Genomic DNA, 23,255 nt, shown 5'->3' with positions numbered 1-23,255 from the left:
TATACTGATTTTTGTTAATAAGAAGGAAAGAATGGATGCGAGGAGGGAAATAATTTGGTCAAACTCTTATCAAGCAAAGGTCAAAGTCAAACTACAGAAAAACAAAAATAAATTTACTAAACACCAATCCCATCCTAAGCATACTGCATGCTCTTTAGATTCGTGCTTTTGATTCAAAGCAGGATTATATCTTCAAATTTCAAAATACAATTTTCCTGTATCATCATGTAATCTTGTTTGCTTCGATGTTTTAAAATTCATGCCTAATCCGCTACGCTTGAGGTCCAATGTGTTCGTTGTAACTCGATGAATCTCTATACGGGATATGAGTTGTCTAAATAATACATCAAAAACAACACCAACATAACTTATGTAGTTTATGTGTAACTATGATCAATATAGAATGTCTGCTTAATGATGTAAACCATGATCACCCCATCTTATACCCCAATATAAATTAACCTAATTGATCTCTAATGTTTTTTTTTTTTTGATCGGATTGATCTCCAATGTTAAAGAAAGATCAATAGAGCCTTAATCATAATCCTCAAAGTAACACTTAATAACCAATATATAAAACTGATTTTGGACATACAAAAGTTCTCAAGAGATATTGATTTCATAACTTGTCTAGTTCTTTCCCTACATGACTACTACTGTTTTGGTGGTAGATGAAAGAAGATAAAAATCCCGTTGATTTTAGGTTTTGGAATTATGTCTTATCACAGATTGTAGAGCATTTGTCGGCTTGGAAGAAGGTTTTAGGTTTAGGAACATAGAAGAAGATTAGTTGGGCAAAAACTGTAGTTACTTTTTAGGGATATTTCAGACATCTTATGTGGATTTTAAAGAGTCAATCCCTCCTCATCAATTTGGAATCCCTCCTCTTAATCTTTTCCTCCTCAAATCCATTCTTTCCCTCCTATTAACATGACTCATTATATTGCACACTCTTATCCTTAATAATGTAACTTTCTCCTTTGCTATGACAAATAATCTTTTTATGAGACCAGCATACATCTTAAAGAAACAAAACAAGAAAAGTTTCAAATTTATGATTAACATCGAGGAAGATCTTTTGGTGGTGGAGGAAGCTTCATCCATGGGTATGGTCCGTCCTCAACTAAGAATGCAGTTGCTGGACCCATCGGCATGTGCAGATCCATATGACAATGCATTAACCATACACCTGGACAATATAACATAAAAATACTAGACTTGATTTATCCACATTATACAAAATTTTCCTACTCAAAAAGGAGAAATTACTCGGTTCTTAAAATCCATATCGACATACAACCTCTGTAAATTAATATTCGCTAAAATAATAATCTCGCTAAAATAATAAAATTTCTTAGTCCCTTTCTAGACCTATAATGCTAAAATAATAATTTCGACAATATAATAATTTAATACGTTTCAAAAATCTCCCTTAAATCTCTATAGGTCCCAAATATTATGTAAATTAATAATTACTAATAAGAAAATTAGTAAGTTTTTTATACATGTCAAACTATAGGAAAATATGAATCAATATTTTTCTGTTTTTCTTTGAAGTTCAAATCTAATTGTATTTCATCCCTGATACTTCGTAATGTACTCATAAGATCCGGAGTTGACCGACCAACAATTTAAATGGTTTAATTACGGTTATTGACCAAAAATTTCCAATGGATGAATATCTAATTTTCTGTAGTCAATAGTAGAATACTTCAAATTCCAAGTCGTTCAAATTAAATAAATCAAATTCAATTTATTAACGTTATCAATAGGAAATATTCTCTAAATTAATATATTATTAATTTATTTTAAAATAATAAATTATTAATATATCGATAATTTAATATCTTTTTAAATTAATAAAATTTAGTGGTCCCAAGGCTATTAAATTATAGAGATTTAACGTAATATGTTTGTTTTCTTGAATAGGCTTGGGCTTAAGTTGGGTATCATAAATAGCTGTATCTATCAACTGTGTTGTGTTCCAATGGAGAAGGGAAATTGAATTCTCCCCTCTCTCTTACTTATCAAGGCAAAAGGGGAGTACGAATCTCCATTGCAGTAGACAGTGTGATCATCTAAACGACTCTATAAAGATCATAAAACTGTTTATGTCAAGGGTATTTTAGGCATTTACCTGGATTGTTGGCCCGAAATCTGATGACAGCCCATCCTCCAGTTGGAACAGCAACAGTGTTCCTTTCTTGTGGGTTAACATAGTTGAAGTTCTTTTTGTCACTCTTTTGATTATATGTCCCAAACCCTTGTGCCAAAACATGGAAATTGAAGCCATGAATATGCATAACATGACTCTCAATACTGAGGATATTCGTATTCTGAAAAACAATCTCGACCTTGGAGTTAAACTTCAACCTCTTAACTTTTGTGTTCTTCAGGGTCATCCATAACGATTGATTGTTGTCGGTAGCATAATTGAATTTCAGTGGTGGTTGATCCGGGAAATCTTCTGTGTAAACTCCTTTTGCACCTGTAACAAATGCTTCCAACAACGATAAACTGCTGGGCAATTGGAACGACTGGTTGTTCATACTCGCTGAGAACAGAATGTTAGGTCCAAATGGGTTAGCAATGCAAGCATTTGGTGTCTGACAAGTGCTAATCCCCACCCCGACGGTTATCAACATTTTCACATCTACATTACGCGGAACCTTGACAAAAAACGGGCCATTCTTTAAACCAGTCAAATTGGTGTGGAATCTGTGAGCTGATGGGGTGTCGTTGAAAGCCGGTAGGATTGGCATTTTGGGTGTAGAGGCAGATGAAATTGAAGTGGTGCCGCCTCTGTACCGGAGTATCCCAGTGGTGGCAATTGGTGAGAATGGGGCCGGTAACATGGCACTAACATAGGGACGAGCTGCCATATAGTAATCCCCAATTGGTTGATCAGTCTGTAAGAGGACGTCGGTTGTTTGGCCTGGACCCAAGACGACTACATCCGTGTGATAAGGTTCAGTGTAACTAGCATCTATTGCGACGACTGTGAATTTGTGGTCAGCGGTTTTGAAGAAAAATTGATTATTGAGGGCAGCGTTGATGAGCCGAAGCAGATAAGTCTTCCCTTTCACCACATTCAACTTATATGTATCTGTTGGATTGCCAATACCATTAGTCATTCAAATTAGACAATATGATTGATTCAACTCAGTAGTGAACTCGACGAAGTCAGCCAAAGTAAGTTAGTGAACTAATGCGGTGTAATCAAAAGTGTAACTTTATGCTTACGCTTTTTTGAACACGGGGAGAGATCACCAAGACGTCCATTTATTGAATAAGCGTCCGATACATTTGGGACGCCGCCAATTGCCATACCTATCCGCTCGACGTCCATCACATTAGCATTCCACCACTCCCCTAACATAATCGGGACTTCTTTATATGGTGTAGGGAATGGATAGCTCCGACCAGCCCTTGGACGAATTATGAGAGCACCGTACACAGTCGCTCGCATAAAAGATGTATGTGCATGCCACCATAAGGTTCCTTCTTGTTTAGCGACTTTAAATTTGTAGGTGTACTTGTTGCCTGGTTGTATTGGACATTGGGTTGCATAACCTGGTCCATCTGCCCATGCAGTAAGTAGTTGAAATACTCCATGCCTGAACCAAGAACATAAACACTGTATTCAAAATCTACCTCTTAAGTCTGGAAAAGAGAGCTAGATATAAAGCCTAGAATTACTCCAGAGAAACATCAAACATTCAAAATGGTGCCGCAGCAGAGTCCACATCAGCACACATGCAAATGACGTCGCACCAATCACAGTTGCAAATGTTTGTATATTATTGGTTAACTATATATACAAATGTTTCCTGTATTTCCTAAAAGAAAACGAAAAAAAATATGTTTGTTTTTACTTGCAGGATTAAATTATTGGTTAAGTAAATACATAATTGAGTTTTAGATTCAGAAACGCTTGATTATCGAGTTCATCACTAATCGGATTTACTCACCAGTGAATGCTGACATTGTAGGGAGATTTATTAACAACATGAATGACGAGTGTATCTCCTTCAGCAACCTGTAGTGTTGGGCCTGGGAGGCTGCCATTTACTGCTATTATAGTTTGTTCTCGGCACACTCGGCGGACACTCAAGTTACCCACCTGAAATTTTAAATTTCTTCAACAATAAATTAGCAGCAACTAATAAAAATTGCAATAAAGGAAAAATGAGATTATCGGTAGTACTGAAGTTGAGGAATCTACATGGAAAGTGTGCTCGACGACATTAGAGTATGATGCGGAAACCTTCCAGGAAGAAGAAGCAGTAGCAGCAGCAAAAGTAATACAAGAGTGTAAGCAAATAACAAGAGACGGTTTCCCATGCTGAAGAAGAAGAAGAAGAAGAAGAAGAAGAAGAGATAGATGCATTGTAAATACGAGTATGTTTATATATAAATAATAATGCAAATATTGAATGAAGGAGTTCAAACCATAACAGCCATGGTGATGCCAATTATGAGCTTATTATTTAAGTGGAGTGGGGGAGAATCTAATTCACAATTGGACGACCAAAGGGAGTCCCTATGTGATGAAAAATAACCAATGTTATCCGTCACAACAAATGTGCAGAGAAAATAAAATTAGTTTTAATTTCACGAAATTCAAATTCATCTTCAAATAATCAATCAAATCGTTCACAAACTTCTTTCAACTACAATCATATAAACATATTATCAGTTCGAATTTCATTTAATCATCCACTGAATCAATCGGATGATTCGGACTGTAAAACGGGTAAAGAAGATGAACTTTTCGGAAACGGACTCAGTTGATCCGACCCATGTCCCACGTTCGACCCACATTAAAAACCCAAATAAAAATGCACACAAGATTCGGAATTTGACAAATTGAAATGGATATTTCGTGAAATTGAAAAGGAAAATTAATCTGAGTAACCCATTCAACAGCTTTACAAACAAAACCCCATTAACAAATTTCAATTTTTGTTACAGAGAATGAAACGAAGAAGAATTAATGGAGAAGATGATTATTAAATACAAAAAAAAACAATACTTATTTGATTAATTTACAGAAAATTATTAGGCTAAAAGTACCTCTGATCCTCCAAGTTGATTGCTTTCACCAGAGACATTGCGATATTGAAATCGCCATGGAAAAAATGTCTTCCTCTACACCTCACATTTGGGAAAGTCTACTGATTTCCATAGTTTTTAACAAATAATCAAACACTGATGGAACAACAAATTAAGTAAGAACCCATCACTCGAAAGCAATGAGTCTGCATTTCAAATAAATGGTTTTGCGTTGACATACTCACTCCGATTGAGAGACCTAGAACTAGAACAAGCAGCTTTATTATTAACGGAAAGACCTTGTTTTTATCGGATTTATTAGAGAACCAAGAATTTTGTACTCAAGAAAATATCAAAAGTTTGATGTTAATATTTACAACCGAACACGTGGATACACAGGAAACGGATACAGACTCAAAGGAAACATGTGGCGTGTGCTAGTGATAAGAGTAATGGATTTGATGATCTGCTTTGTAGCAAAGGAAAAATGATTTATGGACACGTCCATATTTCAACGCGACCTATTCGCACATGCGTTGTTGGATGGATGGATTGGAGAAAATGAGATTTTCCTATAACTGCCCAAATTGTTCTCTATTATAGTTGCTGGCAAGAACATTGCAAGTCCGATAGTTATTGACTACTAATATTTATGCATTCGATAATACTATCCGTCCCTAATAAAAGAGTCGTAAAATATGTAGTTTTACTTAAAACTAGACTAGACTAAATCTGATTGATTGTTGGTCGGTCTACACTGCTGCAGCAGTAATCTAGTACTATAGTATATAAACGAGAATTTTTTTTCTATCTTGGGTCGTGCTAGTTTGTTGTTCCTCTTGTCCAATATAAGACACCTGATATCATTGAATTTTTCCATTGGATCAAAATTATTAAAAAAATAATTACATACTCAGGGAGAAATACGGGAATACTAACAAGTAACAAACACTTGTGCCAAGATGACAGTGTCAAGATAAGACACATAAAACGGCTAGGATGGCTTTGAGCACCATAAGATAATAAAAGGGCAATTTATAAATCCAGTCCTGTTTTTTTATTTCTTACAAAACTAGGCCTTATTTGACCAAAAACTGTGGATGGAAAGTTAGCCACAATTATCTGCCACCTATCAACATTTTTCTAGTTTTAAAGACATTTTAGTCCTTATAAGATCAACGACAGAGGTTTCATCACAAAGTGAATGGCGAAGATGTCGTTGATAGTGTACATGTGTAACAGATCTAACCACAGAAAATCGAAGGCCCAGGATTAGTCGTGCTCTGGATGTCTTCTTCACCTTCAACTGTAACATTAAACTGGTGAGCGACGGAGATTTCATTCAGGACTTCTCATCAGCTCTCTGTTTCTTTGATGCATTTACAAACCATCCCCTAAACCTTTAATCCCACTAAAATCATTTTTGTAACCGGCGATAACAATTCAATTTCTGCATGTTCTGTAGCTACTAAACCCTGCCTAAGACTCACCAATGCCTCGGGCCACTGCCATCATTCCCTGGCTTCTACAAAATCCTTTAAGCACAATCACAAAATCAGCCAAAACCCTTTAAGCACAATCACAAAATCAAAGGAAAAATCTGGTAATTATGACGTATGGACTAGTAATATAAGAGAAATTCCTTTTGAGACTTTCTTCAAACAATTGGTGGACCTAAACTGGTGTTAGAGGAGGTGCGTTTGTTGTGATCTTTCGATCCATATTTCATCTCCTTCCTTGAAAAGAATACACATTCCATACAAACCCAAAACTCTTAATCGTAAACGAACTCCAAATCAACCATCAATTACCAGATAATGAACCAAGTAAATTCAAACGCCAATAGTAGCTAGCTAGCAGCAACATCATTTTATGTACCCATCTTCTCTTATCAATCCCACTCTTTCTTTTCCATTAGGTTCTCTGAGCACTAACCATTTTATTTATGATTTCAGATATCTATACATCTAGCTACATATTGATCATTTACCACTAAAATGAATTTATGTCTCAACTTAAGACCATGCAAACTTAAGAGTTCCCAATAAAAACAGTGAGCTTTGGTCACATTTTAATCACAATTCAACAAAGAAGATTAATTACAACATGCTTTTACCCGTACCTAGTTCTCAATGAACAAAGAATTATAATTGAGTCCTCCATCTCCATTGTGAACACAAAGATCATTGTCATCTGAGTATCCACAAATAATGCGCGCAGACTCATGACAATACAATAAATAAACTGCGCCTGAGGGGAATGGATTGGTTATGTCGAATCCTTGACTCAGAGTTCTAATACTCTTCCTCGTCTCATCAACTACAATCATTGTTCTTAGCTCATACAATAAGATAAATAGTGGATGAAATATAAATGTACGAACATGATATACCATAAGTATCGAATTGAACACAAAGTATAAATGCATGAATATAGATGAAACGATTAACTTATATGATTCATCACTCAGATCTCTATCTGCGGGTTTGGGTTTTTAATTATATGTATGAAGGTTACAGAAATAGTCGAATGACTTTGAGATCAACATAAGCCTGCGTAGCAGGAGGAACTTCACTTACACTTTCTCTATCTCTCTGTCTCTCTCCTATTCTCCTCTCAATGTTTTTCGGCCACCCTCTTCACTTGGGAGAGAGGGGTATTTATAGGGAGGTTACGTGGGGTCCACTTCTGAAGCCCGTTATAACCTTATCCTCTTGTGTTTTGTGCCACTCACGCAGAAGTCTTCGTGTTCTCGGCTGCATCTGCGTGTTCTGTCTGGATACGCAGTATTATCTGCGCTTCCTATACAGGCTGACTGACACGTATGCTGTTTGAGGGTATTTAATGCGGGTAGTTGAGATGCCTGTCCGCGGTAGACAGTTGTCATCTGCCCCTATCTTGTCTGCGTCAGTCTGACTATCCCCAGCCGTAGATCTTAGATCTTTCTAGGGATAGGATAAAGTGACTCTTGGCTGTCCACGCATGATATCATATCTTGATTCCCTTAGCCGCATGTCCTCCACGTGTGTCTTTGTGGGCACGTGGCGGAAGATGAAATGTGTACCTATAATTTGCCCCTTTTCCTCCTACTGGGCGGTTAGTCGAAGTGGGAAGAAAAAACGTGTTACTCTCTTCATCTTCTCTTTATTATTTTCCTAGATTTTAGGGCACCTTCTCCACTATTTGTAATAACTTCTTCTTGGGTAGTGAAAAAACGTATTACTCTCTTCATCTTCTCTTTATTATTTTCCTATATTTTAGGGCACATTCCCCACTATTTGTAATAACTTCTTCTTGGGTAGTGGAAAAACGTATTACTCTCTTCATCTTCTCTTTATTATTTTCCTAGATTTTAGGGCACATTCCCCACTATTTGCAATAACTTCTTCTTGGGTAGTGAGGCGGTTTTTTATTTCTCTTTGCATATATATATGAGAAGGAATGTGAAAATTCTCTAATCATAAATTTCATTCCTTCTCTTTCTTCAGAATTTTTATTCTTTGTTCTCTGCTTTTGTATCCTTGTTATTAACTGCTGCTGCTGCTGCTGCTACTGTTGCTCCTCAAAGTTTTCTGCTGCTGCTACTGTTGTTCGTCGAGGTTTTCTGCTGTTGCTACTGTTTGTCGAGGCTTTCTGCTTAATTTTTTGTTTATAGGTAGGTGGTTTTACTGTGTCTTGATTATCTTTTGATGGATTGTTGCTATATGTGTTTGTGATGAAGAACATATATATAAGTGTGTGTATGATTGCCCCTGTTCGTTTTTACAAACAATAATGATTTCTTCCTTCGTATATGCTTGCCCCTATTTGTTATTTCCCCTTTTATTTAGGGTTTGTTCTTATTTTCCATCTGGTTCATGATTATGACGAACTTGATGAAATTGGGTTTTTTGATTTCTGTTTTGTCTTTGCGGAAATCTGAAACTTGTTTGTGTACTATGCAGACATGGCTGACCATCCGCGGGTTTCTTATCAAACTCCACCGCCTAGTTCGCGTAGATCTCCTCCGCGTAGGGATCCTGATGTTTCTCCGCCTGGTGGAGGTTCGTCTAAATCTTCCCAAGGTGATGCCCGCGTTCATAGGGTTTCTTCTTCTGGTCAGAGACACTTATCTTCTAAGAGGGGTGAGTCGCAGAGAGGAAATACGCAGAAGGGGGACCGTCCAAAAGAGGCTCCTGGCTCCCGGTATGATGTTTCTCGTCCCTTAGTTAATCCGCGTGATGATCCCAAGAGAACGCGGGATGTCCTACCTCTTCGGTCAGTGGCGCCTCCTTCCGCGTCTCATCAACATCCTCTACCTCCCCCTCCAGTGTCTCAACCCAAGGGGAGGTCTTCGAAAGAAGTGGTTTCAAAGACTGATGTATCTAAGGTTCATCCTAAGAGGAAAGCTTCCGATAGAAACCCTTCGAAGGGTTCTGCGTCTGATACCGTGGAGGAGGAAGATATTTCTCAGGAAATACGTAGCGTCACTGTTGGGGAGAAGAAAGTGACCTTCAAACATATTGATCTGGAGGTTTTTAAGGAAAATCATGGTCTTCATCTATTCGATGTTCGTTTTTACGCTGATGATGATGACATTACTTATCAGATGATATCGACATATAAGTTTGATGAATTTCATCTGCTAACCACGGTGGGGGCCTTTGAAGCGGGTCTTATGTTGCCTTTGTACAAGTCTGGGGATTCTTTTTATTATGATGTGCTGGATGGTCGAGAGGGTTCTTCGAAGAACACACACTGTCGCTCTATTTCCCAACTTCATGGGAATTATCTTCATGCACTGAGGGAGTGTTATCTTCGGAGCAAAGGAGAGACAATGATGACTCTTTATGTTCCTAATCCTGAGGAAAGGGAGTGGTATACGCCTGAGAATTTTAACAAGTCTTTCGGTGACTATGTTAACAGTAGGAATCGTAAACCATGGAGTGTGAGTCTTCGGAATATTGCCGCTCCTCGTGGTGAGATCCGCCTTCTGAGTGAAGTAAGTGGTGCTAAGGTAAAGTACGTCCCGGGTACAGAGAAGTCTACTAACAAACTGGTGTTTCCTACTCGTGAGCGGATCAAGCGTGATCATGACTATGAATGGCACGCAACTGTTGTTGAGATTGTTGGTCCCTGGGCTTGGGGGTGGGTTCCAGGTCCGCAAGGATGGCGTCCTACCGCAGATAGCCAGATACGTGCAGCTCCTCCTGCTCGTTATGGGAATTTCCGTCCTTGGCATTTGAATTTTGAGGGCATGAATTTCCAATATTCCCTCGATGTTGTTGATGGAGATGACGAAGAGAGTTCCGATGCTGATCTTCAGGCGAAGAATGCTGCGGTTGTCAAGGTAAGATTTCCATATGCCTTGTCCTTTAGTTGAGGCAGTTTTAATTCTTTTCAAAGTCAGGGATTTTTATTCTTGTGCCTTGTATTTTTAGGCGACAAAGAAGAGGAGGATAAATCCCAAGCAGTCCACCACCGCAACAATCGAGGAGGCGGAGGTTTATGAAGAAGTTAACAGTCCTGTGACTGAGCTTGGAGAGGATGAAGATATGTCTGATATGGAAGAGAGTACTGATACATCCCCTCCAGGTCATGATGATGAAGAATTTGTTGAAGAGAATACTACCGCTGGTGGCAGCGGTATTGGTGGTGAAATTAATTCCGCAGGTTGTCATGATGCTGGTACCGAAGCTAGTCCTGCGGGTTGCAGTGATGCCGGTGATGATAACACTGGCCTTGGTGATCAGGGTGTTGGTGGTGAAATTCCTGCTACGTCTCAGGAGTTTTCCTTTGGTCGGGTTTATTCTGCGGAGGATAGTTTTGACATAAACGCTGCCCTGGGCCTGGCTTCTGAGTTCAACCTGCTTTCCCAAAACGATGATTGGGATGTGCTTGGTAACTCTATCAAGGCGGATGAAAATGGCAATGGAGTCGTGGATGCTAGTGATGTTCCAGAGGGGAGCGGTGCTAGAGACCTTCCAGATTTGGATGCGGGAGTAGCCTCGAACTCTTTGGGTGCTAAATTCACGGACATGGGTAAGGCCTCGGTTGGGTCTTCTGGAGATGATTTTCCTCAGTCACTGATCCTTGAGGGTGATGATGCCATCTTAGCTTGGTTTAAAAAGAAGAACTTGATGTTCGTACCCAATCCAGCTCCTGTGGTGGAGGGTGAGAAGAAATCTGATGCCTATACCCGTAAGATGATGCAATTGTCTCCCGAGGACCAGGTTGCATAAGCGTGGGATAAGAATCTTCGGGCCTTGGAGGCTGCTCTAGTGGTCGACGCTCCCTCGACTGTTGCTGATATGATAACGTTGGCTGGTGGGTATCAGTATGGATTTCCCCAACAACGGATGTTAGAGGTGAGTTCTCTTATCATTTTGCCTTGTATCAATTTTTAGCAATTTTTAGAGTCACGGTGTTCTAATCTTTTGATTCGCAGATGATGAGGAGTGAGCACTGCAATCACATGTTGTACCAGTTTTTTAAGGTCAAATCCCTTAAGTTGGAGGCTAAGCTTCGTCTTCGGGAAGAGGAGCTTTCTGCGGCTGAGACTGTCATTGCTGATAGGGATAGGGAGATATGTGAGTTGAAGAGTCTCCTCAAGGCTAAGGAGCAACAAGACAAGGAGGAGGAGAAGCTTTGCTTGGATCTTGCTATGGCTCGTAGTGAGTTGGAAGAGGCCAAGAAGAATTCTTCGGCTGTTACAGGTTTGATTATTTTTTCTCTTCCTTGTTGTTGTCCTTTACTGTAATTAGTGTTCTGTCTGAGTCTCCCTCCCCCACCCTATCTTCAGTGGTGGAGTTCCTGAGTTAGTATGGCTTTGGAAAGAGCGGCATCGTCAGAAATATCGGATCGCAGAGTTGGTAGAGAAGATAAAGAGAGAGGCTGATAAATGGAATGCTCGTGCCGATGAACATAATGCTCTGGCAGAGGAGTGGCGTGGCAGACGAGTCCAAATGATTGATATGCAGAACAAATATAACAATGATCGTCATTTGTTTAATGGAACGTTGTTGTGGACGCGTGATAATCTTCATGAATCCCGAGAACAGGTCTCATCATTGGAAGCTAAAATCAATCTCTTGGAAGAAGAATTGCGTCAAACTCGTTCTTCTCAGTCTTCTGATGTTAAAGATTACATTCAACATCTTGCTAGGGAGAGAGATGACGCTAGGGCTGAGGCTGGTGCTCTTAGCAAAGCTTTAGCTGCGTCTAGGGCTGATGTGGTACGCCAAGCTGAGTCTGAGATAAATCTTGAAGTAAATATGTATCGGCTCAACAAGGGTCTGGAGGATTTAAACAATGAGGTCAACCATCTTCGTCACTTGGATTCAATGAAACATGTAGAATTAGATGCGAGTCAGTACTCCCTTTCAACCCTTCAAGCGGATTATAAGAAGTGGTCAGATGAGTATGATTTTCTTGATGAAGCCCGTGATGCTGTTGTTAACGAATATGAAATAGCTTCGGCGAGAGTCGAAGGTATATGCTTATATTATCGAGTGTGATTCTGTAATTTCCTGGACCTAACCATCTGCATTTTTTTTTCTTGCAGAGCTCCAGGGACAGCTTCGCATTGCAAATGAAGAGCTTCCGAAGGCTCAATCTCAATTAGTGCATCAGGAAAGCCAGATTAATTATCACAAAGGTTTAGCTACAACAAGGGACGGGGCTGCCCAAGCCGCTTCGAAGGAAGTGAGTCGCCTTTCGTCGTTGTTGTCAAAGGCTGAGATGATGAATACTGTTATTGCGTACAAGGCTCGGTGTCAACTAGTGGAAGAGACTAACAAAATTCTGGATAGCATCGACTATGATGTTAAGACCGAGAATGGCTTTATCAAGAGCTATCCACGCCGTGAGAAACCCCCGCCCCTACATCTGGTTCTTCAGGGCCTTCCTCGGGTGGGAACGTACCTTCAACGCAGAAGGGGAAGATTTCTAAACCTGCTGGTGGGGTTGAACCATCCAAGTATATTATTGTAGAGAGTTGATTATAAGGCTTCGTGAGATTCCTTTTGTATTTTCTTGTTCCCGCGTATCATTGCCAAGCCTGTAATCAACTTTTAATGAATTGATCATTGTTTTAATTTTTATCTTTGTTGTTTTAATTATAAGTATTGTTATGGTTAATTTGGAATATAACTGAATGTAATCAAGGATAACGAAGTGTTTGAGTGCGAACCCGAAGATATGTGTATCTTCGTGAACGTCTTGAGACCTGTCACCGCTCTGGCTAATCCTGGGCCAGAGGATTCCCAGACGGTGGGGGTCGGGGCAGCGTTCTAGGATATGAGTTGTTTGAAATGTACGTTCATTCCGTCAACCCGCTGCCATAAGATTGGTTGGGTATCTCTTTCTGCTGGATGCCTTACCCATGGTCCTACACTTATAGACGCTGATAGGGGAGTCCCGAGAGATTGTAGGTGATTACTTTCCCCAAGTAAAATAGAACAACAATTAACACAAGTGTTTACGTGGTTCGACAGCAAAGTGTCTACATCCACGGGTGAAAGAGGGTTAAAGTGTCTATTCATTTTGTTGAGTTAAATTTAGAAGAATTCCATTGATGGAACCTCTGAGGTAGTAAATAGTAAAAAACAGGAGGATGAAGTATTGACGCGGAGGCTGTATTTACAGGTGTAGGGTTCTCGTGAGGTGTTGTATTTACACGCAGTCGTCTTGTTACTATGTTGCTCCATGTATCGTGACTATTTTTTTCCAAAAGTTTGCTTGATTGATAGGTTGAGGTTTGCTATTCCTCTCTCAGAGATAGAAACATGTCGATCACAAGCGTCGTTTTCTTCTTCTGGCGCTCTTCACGCAGATGCAGGTCTGCGTTGCCCTCTATGGGTAGTATGGATTGAGATATTTTGCATTCCATGGGTGTTTGAGGATCTCCCCTTTTAGGTTGCGCAGATAATAAGACCCATTTCCTGCAACATCATGTATGACGAAGGGTCCCCCCCATGTTGGCGCTAATTTTCCCCACTTCTTTTCTTGTTGGTATTGGGGAATGGTCCTCAGCACATACTGCCATTCTACGAAATTTCTAAGCTTAACCGTCATATTATACTCCCTTGCTAGTTTCCTTTGATAGTTTTCTATTTTTTTTGTAGTGCTGCCTCCCTCCTCTCTTCTAGATCATCCAACCTTTCCAACATCATGTCCGCTGTGAGGTTCTTCTCCCATGCTTCAGTCTTCGTAGTTGGCATGATTATTTCTGTTGGGATAATAGCTTCGGCTCCATAGGTGAGTAAGAATGGGGATTCTCCCGTGGCTGATCTTCGAGTTGTCCTATAAGCCCAGAAAACATTGTGTAGTTGCTCACACCAACGCTTCTTGTATTCGTCCAACTTCTTTTTGAGGATGAGTGCGAGGGTTTTGTTTGTGGCTTCTGCCTAACCATTGCTTTGAGGGTAAATTGGTGTTGGCCTTGTTTTTTCGAATTTTGAAAGTATCGAAGAGTAAGTCGATGTTTTTTCCCTGGAATTGCTTGCCATTGTCAGATACAATCTCAGATGGTATGCCAAACCTGCAAATGATGTTTTGAAAGATGAATGTAAAGACATCTGCGTCTCGGATCCTTGCCAGGGCTTTAGCCTCTACCCATTTGCTGAAATAGTCCGTGGCCACTATCAAAAATCTTCTCTTCCCTGATCCTTCGATTAGGGGACCCACGATGTCTATGCCCCATTTTGAGAATGACCAAGGGCTGTCTACTGGGTTCAACATTGTTGCGGGTGCGTGGATTTTTTTGGCGAAACGCTGGAGTTCTTCGCATCTTCGTGACATTCTTGCAGCGTATCGTATCATTGTTGGCCAGTAATATCCTTGAGTTTTCGCCTTATCTGCTAGGGATCTCATTCCGCTATGATTGCCTGCGTCGCCGCGGTGTATGTATTTCAAAATCAAATGTCCTTCGGATCTGGATAGGCAACGTAATAATGGTCCGAGAAAAGATTTTTTGTACAAAATTTCTTTTCTCAGATCATATCTTCCTGCCTTTGACTGTATTTTTCTGGCTTGCTTTAGATCCGAGGGTAGTATTCCTTCTTTAAGGAAAAGATGAATCTCATATCTCCAATCTTCTTCTTTGCTGAAGTCTTCATCTTGATCTGCCTTAGCCATGATGTCGTCTTCTTGGAAATCATCCGCGATGAATTCTCCCAAGTCATCATCTGCAATATCTTCTTCTGCGTGGTTCCTCTGCTGTGCAGCGCAGAGTTCTTGAATATCAATTGAAGGCTCGTAAATCCTGGTTACTTTGATTGCTTTGACGTCCTCGTTTCTGAGCATCGATGATATGTAGGCCAGGGAATCCGCGTGCCTGAGTTCCTTCCTTGCCAGGTGTCGGAATTTGATGTTTGGAATTTGTGATGCCAATGTTTGCACCAATTCCATGTATGCTGACAATGTTGTGTCATAAACATTATATTGCAACCCTATTTGTCGGATGACCAGCTGTGAATCATTTTTCAGACGCACGTCAGTTATGCCCATTTCTATTATCAACTGAAGGGCATGCACCACTGCTTCATATTAAACTATGTTATTGGTATGCCCCTTGAATTCTAACCTGAAAGCATGTATGATCCTGTATCCTGTTGGGGTGGTGATTACGATGCCTATCCCCGCCCCTTCTTTATTTTTCGACCCATCTACGAAGACTTCCCATTGTCTAGGATTTTTTGGTTACAAGATGTCTATAGGGTCTTTACCTTCGTCCATTTCTGGTAGTCCTGCTTCCTTTCGTCCTTCGATGATGACTTCTTCGCAGTTATCCAATGGTAAGTCTGCTAGGAAATCTGCTAATACTTGTGACTTCTGAGAGTGCTGTAGCTCATAGATGATATTGAATTGATCTAGGTGAGTATTCCATTTTGCAATTCTGCCTACTTTCCCTGCGTTTTTAAGGACTGCTTCCAGTGGAGATTTGCATGGGACGCAGACGTAGTGAGTCAAAAAGTAAGTTCTGAGTTTCAGGGTTGCCCATACTAATGCCAAGATGAGCTAATCGATCTTCGTGTAGTTCCTTTCTGCTGCGTTCAGAGTCTTGCTGATGTAATAGATGGGCTGCTCTATCTTCGTGTTGGTTTTAACCAATACTGCGCTGACTGCATCTTCTGTTGCTGCTATGTATAGTGCCAACACTTCATCAGGGTCTGGTTTTTGTAATATAGGTATCTCAGCCAGGTATTCTTTGATATTTCGAAGAGATTCCTCGCACTCTGCCGTCCATTCGAATTTGCTTCCTTTTTTGAGAATGTTAAAAAGTGCTTACATCTATCCGAGGACCTGGATATGAACCTCCCCAGCGCAGCCAGCGAACCATTGAGTTTCTGAACCTCTTTTAAATTCTTTGGGGATGGTATTCTTACGATGTCTTCAATTTTAGCGGGATCGACTTCAATGCCCCTCTTCGTCACCAAATATCTGAGGAACTTTCCGGAAGTGACACCAAAAGTGCACTTCTCTGGGTTTACCTTCATGTTGTGCACTCTCATTGCTTGGAAAATATCTTTTAGGTCTTGGTGGTGATCTTTGCGCAGCTTGCTTTTGACGAGCATATCATCCACATATACTTCCAGTGTACTTCCAATCCACGGTTTGAAAATTGCATCCACCATTCTTTGGTAGGTTTCCCCTGTGTTTCGCAGTCCAAAGGGCATTCTTACGTAACAATAGAGGTCGTGTGGTGTATAGAATGTTGTATGTTGCTGATCTTCTTCTGCTAGGAATAGTTGATTGTATCCAGAGTATCCATCCATGAATGACATTTCTTCGTATCCTTCGACTGCCTCGACAAGTTGGTCAATGCTTGGCAGTGGATAGCTATCTTTAGGGCAAGCCTTATTGAGGTTGGTGAAGTCGATGCATATCCTTACTCCACCATTTTTCTTCGGTACGATGACCATGTTAGAGATTCATGTTGGGTACTTAACTTCTTTGATGAATCCAGCGTCCAGTAGTTTGCGGAGTTCCGCTTCAACTGCTCGATGGTATTCTGGAGCTACTTTGCGCACCTTCTGCCTAAAGGGGGGGGGGGGTACCTGGTTTTATTCGAAGTTCGTGATGAACTAATTTTGGGTCAATTCCCGGCATGTCCCCCAATTTCCAAGCAAAAATGTCCGCATATTCCTTTAGAAGTTTGATTAGCGCGGCTTCTCTTTCTTCATTCATCAAGGTGCCTATTCTGATAATCTTCGGGTTTTCCTCAGTACCTATGTTGACTTCTTTAGCTGCTTCGACAGGTGTAAACATGGGTTTTGGTTCCCCCAAGAGAGGAACATTCTTTGATTGCTATTTGGTGGGCTCTCCGTCTTCTTTTGTCGCGGAGGTGCTTGCTTCTGCGCTGCCAGTGGTGCTTACGTTTAGAAGGCTTTTTCCGGAGATTTCTTCCAGATATGTATCTATGGTTATCTCCTTACTTCTGGCTCTTCGGGACTGGTGCTTTTCTTCCTGCTCATTATTGATCTGATTCTGTAAGGTCTGACATTCCTGCGCAGTTACTTGGTCTCCTTTAATTTCCATGACTCCCAGGGGTGTTGGGAATCTGAGATATTGATGGTAGGTTGCAGATACTCCCTTGAGCTTGTGAACCCATCTTCTTCCGATGATGGCATTGTAGGGTGAAGGTGCATCTACGACGCTGAATCGAGTGTCCACTTTCATGGGCTCTGCGTCTACTTGTAAGAAAATGTCCCCTAGGGGCTTTGTAGCTGCGCCGTTGAATCCGTAGATGGTGTAGTAAGATGACAACAGTTGCTCGTCGTTGAGTTCCATACGTTTGAACGTGTCATAGAACAGGACGTTGATTGAGCTTCCTCAATCGATGAGAATTTTCTTGACATTGCACCCTGCTATTGGGAGTGTGAGGACTAGGGGATCATTATGGTCTTCCATGTCTTCTTCCACATCGTCTGTATCGAAAGTCATGGGGGCGTCCATCCATTGTTCGTGCTCGTTTACCTCTTTACCATCGATCTTATAAAGCTCACAATAATCTTCGAATTGTTTTCTCAATCTCTTCCCAATCTGGGCGGTTAGGGATGGTCCTTGAGTCTCCGAACATGAAATCGTGTTGAGGGTGCGGTTGCCTTCTGGTAATTGAACCTGCTTGCCTCTCTTGGTTCTATCTTCGTTATCAATCTTCTGTATATATTGCTTCAGGTCTCCTGCGTAGATTAGTTTTTGAATCATTATCTTGAGATTTTTGCACTTTTCTGTTTGATGATCGTTGAAACAGTAGTATTCACAGTATTCCTTGGATTTTTCTGATCTAGGAGGCTGCTTTCCCTTGGACCATGGCCAATCGAAGTTCTCCCTCCCTTTGATCTCCCTCAGGATGCGCGAATAACTGGTATTCAGCTTGGTATAGACTTGATCTTCAAATTTTCGATCATCTCTTCGTCTATCATCCCTTCGTTCTTTCCTTTCTGCATTGGGACACTATTCTGTGATTCCTCTTTTGGACCCGCTGGCTTGATCCACGGAGTTTGTGCGTGTGGGACGTTGAGTATGAGCTCTGGGATTTTCACGCTGAATTTCTTCTAACCTTGCATGCTTTTATATGATTATCCGGAGATCTCCTACGGTGGTAGGGATGGTCCCGTGGATATCGACAAACAAAGGACTCATCCTGTCCATCCCCCATTTGTAGCAGTTGATACTAACCACGGGATCTACGTTGCCAATAGCTTGGAAAATCTTGTGCCATCTATCAGTATATTCTCTGATGGTCTCTTTGTATTTCATCTCCAGCGAGAATAGCTTGTCCATGCCGGTATTGACAACCTTGTTGTACATGTATGTTGCTAGAAATTTTTCTGTGAGTTGGTCGTAGGAGTCGATGGAGTTTGATGGCAGGTTATCAAACCATGATAAAGTATCTGCACAGTATGGAGTCTTCGTTATCCCAACGAGCCATCATTCAATTATATTATCGAAGATGATCCGTCATAGCAATCGAAAGCAGGAACCGAACATTTCTGCGGTATGGAAGCCCTGGCCAAGTGTGGCGTCAGCGGGGTAGTGTTTGCTTCCTTCATCACTTGCTCTAGTCTTCCGCCTCCCTGCCTAGTCTTTAGCTTCTTGATTTCTGCCAGCATCTCAGCACGCATATTTTCCATTGCGATCTGGTGCTCTTCATGAATGGTAGATTTTGCTCGTAGGAGGATGGTACCGTCGTAGTAGTCCGAGTTCTCGGGATTGTAATCAGGGTCTGATCTTTGGCTGCTCCTTGCTCCTCTTCGATTCAATGGAAGTGGGTTGTTTGCGATCACCATTCTTCTATCTTAATTAGGTGCTACAGCCTTGGAGTTAGCTTCGTCGCGTTGGTTTTCTACCTCTGCGCTATGAATGATTCTTTCCTTGAGTGTTTGGTTCTCTTGTGCTAATATCGCCACAACATCTTCGTATGCCTTCTGGTTCTTCCTTAATTCTGTCAGCTCGGCCATTATCTGAGCGGAATGATTTGACCCTTGATTTGGTGTTCCTGCCCGCAATTGCTCATCAGCGACTATGGTTTGTTCCTCATCCACGATCTGTATTACTGGTTCTGGTGGATCTAACCGTGCACCTTGGGACCCCGACGGTTGTTGTGAGGGTTGACATGCTATTAGAAGCGGTTGCTTGGCCGGAAAAGGTATGTTCTTTTCGTTGGTTAAGGGAATCCCATAGAGGGGTTGTTGTATTCCTGACTCTGCTACGACTTCCTGATGTTCTTGTAGTTGAGCATTGGTTACTCTGGGAGCTCCAACTTTGGATCCGCCAGCTCTTGAAGCTCCTGCTTTGGCTGCCGCGGCAGTTACTGCGTTTGCTGCGATGATGTTGGCATTGATGGGGGCAGTGCTTTCTGCATTATCCTGCGCCCTATCCGCTGCCTTCAGCTTTTCACCTCTCTGCTTACTCCTAGTTACTACTGGGATTGTCCTTGGCATCTCTTTTGACGAAGCTTTTGCCTTCCCGACATCTTTTCTTTTCTCCATCTTTTAATTTTTTTTCCTGAAAGAGAGAGAGAAAAAATCACGAAGACAATGGGCCTCACGTGATATCTATTAGCGTTTTGAGTTCTCAAAGGTGTAAAATCTTGAAGATATTAAAGGCGCCCATCTATGTAGAGGACCGCAGATTTTTTCGAAGTTTTGATTTTCAAAGACGTGAAAACTTAGAAAATGTATGAAGAATCAGATATACTTAGATAAACGCGGATCTGTTCATAATTTTGATTTTCAAAGACGTGAAAACTTAGAAAATGTATAAAGAATCATATCTACTTAGATAAACGCGGATCTGTTCATAATTTTGGTTTTCAAAGATGTGAAAACTTAGAAAATGTATGAAGAATCAGATCTACTTAGATAAACGCGGATCTGTTCATCATTTTGGTTTTCAAAGATGTGAAAACTTAGAAAATGCATGAAAAATCAGATCTACTTAGATAAACGCGGATCTGTTCATAATTTTGGTTTTTGAAATCATGAACGGAAAAAACCGTAGTGTTCCATGCATCGTTATTTTCAGAAAACGAAGCCTGAAACAAAACACAAGAGAAGATAAATCTTTTACCGGGATGAAGATCCCTGTTTCTAGCGCCAGATTGTGAACACAAAGATCATTGTCATCTGAGTATCCACAAATAATGCGCGCAGACTCATGACAATACAATAAATAAACTGCGCCTGAGGGGAATGGATTGGTTATGTCGAATCCTTGACTCAGAGTTCTAATACTCTTCCTCGTCTCATCAACTACAATCATTGTTCTTAGCTCATACAATAAGATAAATAGTGGATGAAGTATAAATGTACGAACATGATATACCATAAGTATCGAATTGAACACAAAGTATAAATGCATGAATATAGATGAAACGATTAACTTATATGATTCATCACTCATATCTCTATCTACGGGTTTGGGTTTTTCATTATATGTATGAAGGTTACAGAAATAGTCGAATGACTTTCAGATCAACATAAGCCTACGTAGTAGGAGGAACTTCACTTACACTTTCTCTATCTCTCTGTCTCTCTCATATTCTCCTCTCAATGTTTTTCGGCCCCCCTCTTCACTTGGGAGAGAGGGGTATTTATAGGGAGGTTACGTGGGGTCCACTTCTGAAGACCGTTATAACCTTATCCTCTTGTGTTTTGTGCCACTCACGCAGAAGTCTTCGTGTTCTCGGCTGCATCTGCGTGTTCTGTCTGGATACGCAGTATTATCTGCGCTTCATATACAGGCTGACTGACACGTATGCTGTTTGAGGGTATTTAATGCGGGTAGTTGAGATGTCTTTCCGCGGTAGACAGCTGTCCTCTGCCCCTGTCTTGTCTGCGTCAGTCTGACTATCCCCAGCCGTAGATCTTAGATCTTTCTAGGGATAGGATAAAGTGACTCTTGGTTGTCCACGCGTGATATCATATCTTGATGCCCTTAGCCGCATGTCCTCCACGTGTGTCTTTGTGGGCACGTGGCGGAAGATGAAATGTGTACCTACATCCATATGATCAACATAATCTGAACCCACTCCATTATTTTTTCGCTCTAACGAACAACACAAGCCATCCCTCTCTTTCTTAGATATAGATGCAATTACACTTCAGAAATTAAACTATTGACGCATTTCGCTTAAATTTTCTACCGATTTATTCCATCACACAATAATTAAGAGGTACCCGCTTAAATATCACCATAGAAACAACTGAATTAAATCAAATTTTTCTGCTGCTGGGTCTTCTCAATTGCAGGTGATTTTGAGTTTGTGATTAGGATTTACAGGAAGAAACAATTGCAGGTGATTTTGGGTTCTGTTCAATTGGAGAAACAAGATTTAGAAGCTGAGAAGAAGGGTGGGCTGCTGTTGTTGATCCGAAGAAAAGGGTGAGATTGATTATGTGGAGCTGGAGATGTAGAAGAACACGGCAAATCAAAAACAAGGAAGGAGAGTATCGATGATTTTAAGAGGATTTGAAGATAAATGGTATAATCGTAATCTCTGGATGTCCACGAGATATCATTGTACGAGAATTTGAAGAGATACTGACTGGTCAGTGCAATATATTGACTGAGATAACGGATTTGGATGGAATCCGTTAGATTGGCCTAGATTTGTAAGAAATAAAAAAAGTGGCCTAGATTTGAAAATGAGGTACCAAAACAGGCCTAGATGTGTATATATTCCATAATAAAATATCCGTAGCAAGTGTTGGGTGACAGACTAGACATATTATGAATTACAAGATATATCTCATCTCATGTGTTACATGTAATGAGAATCCCGAGTTCACTAGCTTGAATACGTTATGTATTCGATAACAATTTTGTCACCGAGGTCGAATGGCAACACTCAGTGTTTAGCAATGAAGAGGAGACCAGCGACCATTTGCTCTTACGTTGCGAAGTGGCTACACATGTTTGGAATTTTCTTGGGGTTTTCCCTGGCACCCTTTACAAGCTTGTAAATTGCTGGTTCCCTCTGGGTATATCAACCACATGTTGGGTGGCACGACCTCTAATACCTGCAAAACTAAGTTTGCTAGGTGTTATGGAGGGAGATAAATAAGCAAACTTTCGGGGAAAACTACCTATTCAAAACTGATTTGGAGTTGGGATTTGAAGTTCTCAAGCTGTTTTTATACGGAACACAATATTCTTATCATTAGATCGTACTTTGATTTCTAGTTTTCTTGTTTTCACTTGTGCTGAGCTTATCTTCTAAGCTGGCCTCCTTTAGAGCAGTTCCTACGGACTCAACAAACATGAAGTTTATTTATTTTGCTCCCACTATGAACTCAACAAACATGAAAATTGAATGGAAAACCAACAACGCGCGCTTGATGGAAAACTGGGCGGTTGTAGCAAACAAGGTGGCGTTTGAACCACAAATGCTGTCGTGTATCCCAGAATCGCCCGTTTTTCCTTCACACGCCAACCCTCACATGTTTTACCCAAAAGCGCCAACGACTACTTTCCAATCTCGTCATCCAACGATTGTTATTCCTTTTGTTTCCCTATAAATTCACCTCATCTCCAAACTTAAAACTCACATCTTCTTCATCTCTACCTCAAAATTTCACAATTTCATACCATCTCAATACTCACTTTTCCTTTATTTCAAACACAACTATTCATATCAACTCAATCTACCAGAAAAAATCTCTATAAATTTCATTTCTAACAAATATGGCATCCTCATCGCACCGATCGCAATA

The 23,255-nt window shown here is 40.6% G+C and overlaps 1 protein-coding gene across 2 annotated transcripts; it reads right to left on the bottom strand.

Moving 5' to 3' along the window:
- Positions 1 to 798: 798 nt before the first annotated feature.
- On the bottom strand, positions 799 to 5,320 carry LOC113281420 (laccase-7-like). 2 transcript variants are annotated; one of them, XM_026530145.1, is made up of 7 exons: positions 5,077 to 5,320; positions 4,453 to 4,543; positions 4,226 to 4,345; positions 3,972 to 4,123; positions 3,244 to 3,617; positions 2,138 to 3,106; positions 799 to 1,189 (listed from the first exon to the last, which is right to left on the bottom strand). In XM_026530145.1, exons 1-7 carry the CDS (start codon positions 5,112 to 5,114, stop codon positions 1,059 to 1,061), a joined length of 1,875 nt encoding a protein of 624 aa, XP_026385930.1. In that variant the 5' UTR covers positions 5,115 to 5,320; the 3' UTR covers positions 799 to 1,058. The 2 variants fall into 2 exon arrangements, with proteins under 2 accessions (XP_026385930.1, XP_026385931.1); XM_026530146.1 differs by having other exon boundaries at positions 4,226 to 4,267.
- Between the last annotated feature and the right edge of the window lie 17,935 nt (positions 5,321 to 23,255).

Source organism: Papaver somniferum, chromosome 5 (genome assembly GCF_003573695.1).
Source record: "Papaver somniferum cultivar HN1 chromosome 5, ASM357369v1, whole genome shotgun sequence".
Classification (NCBI taxonomy): domain Eukaryota; kingdom Viridiplantae; phylum Streptophyta; class Magnoliopsida; order Ranunculales; family Papaveraceae; genus Papaver; species Papaver somniferum.
The sequence above is the reverse complement of the archived record's forward strand: the minus strand, read 5'-3'. Positions and strand labels throughout refer to the sequence as shown.

What these genes read in the sequence shown, in the direction of transcription:
- LOC113281420 (XM_026530145.1), bottom strand. Translation starts at nt 5,114, where the DNA reads ATGTCTCTGGTGAAAGCAATCAACTTGGAGGATCAGAG. An exon ending in TCGTCGAGCACACTTTCCAT is followed by an intron (nt 4,124 to 4,225) that starts GTAGATTCCTCA and finishes TTAAAATTTCAG; the next exon opens with GTGGGTAACTTGAGTGTCCG. An exon ending in TACAATGTCAGCATTCACTG is followed by an intron (nt 3,618 to 3,971) that starts GTGAGTAAATCC and finishes TTCTTGGTTCAG; the next exon opens with GCATGGAGTATTTCAACTAC.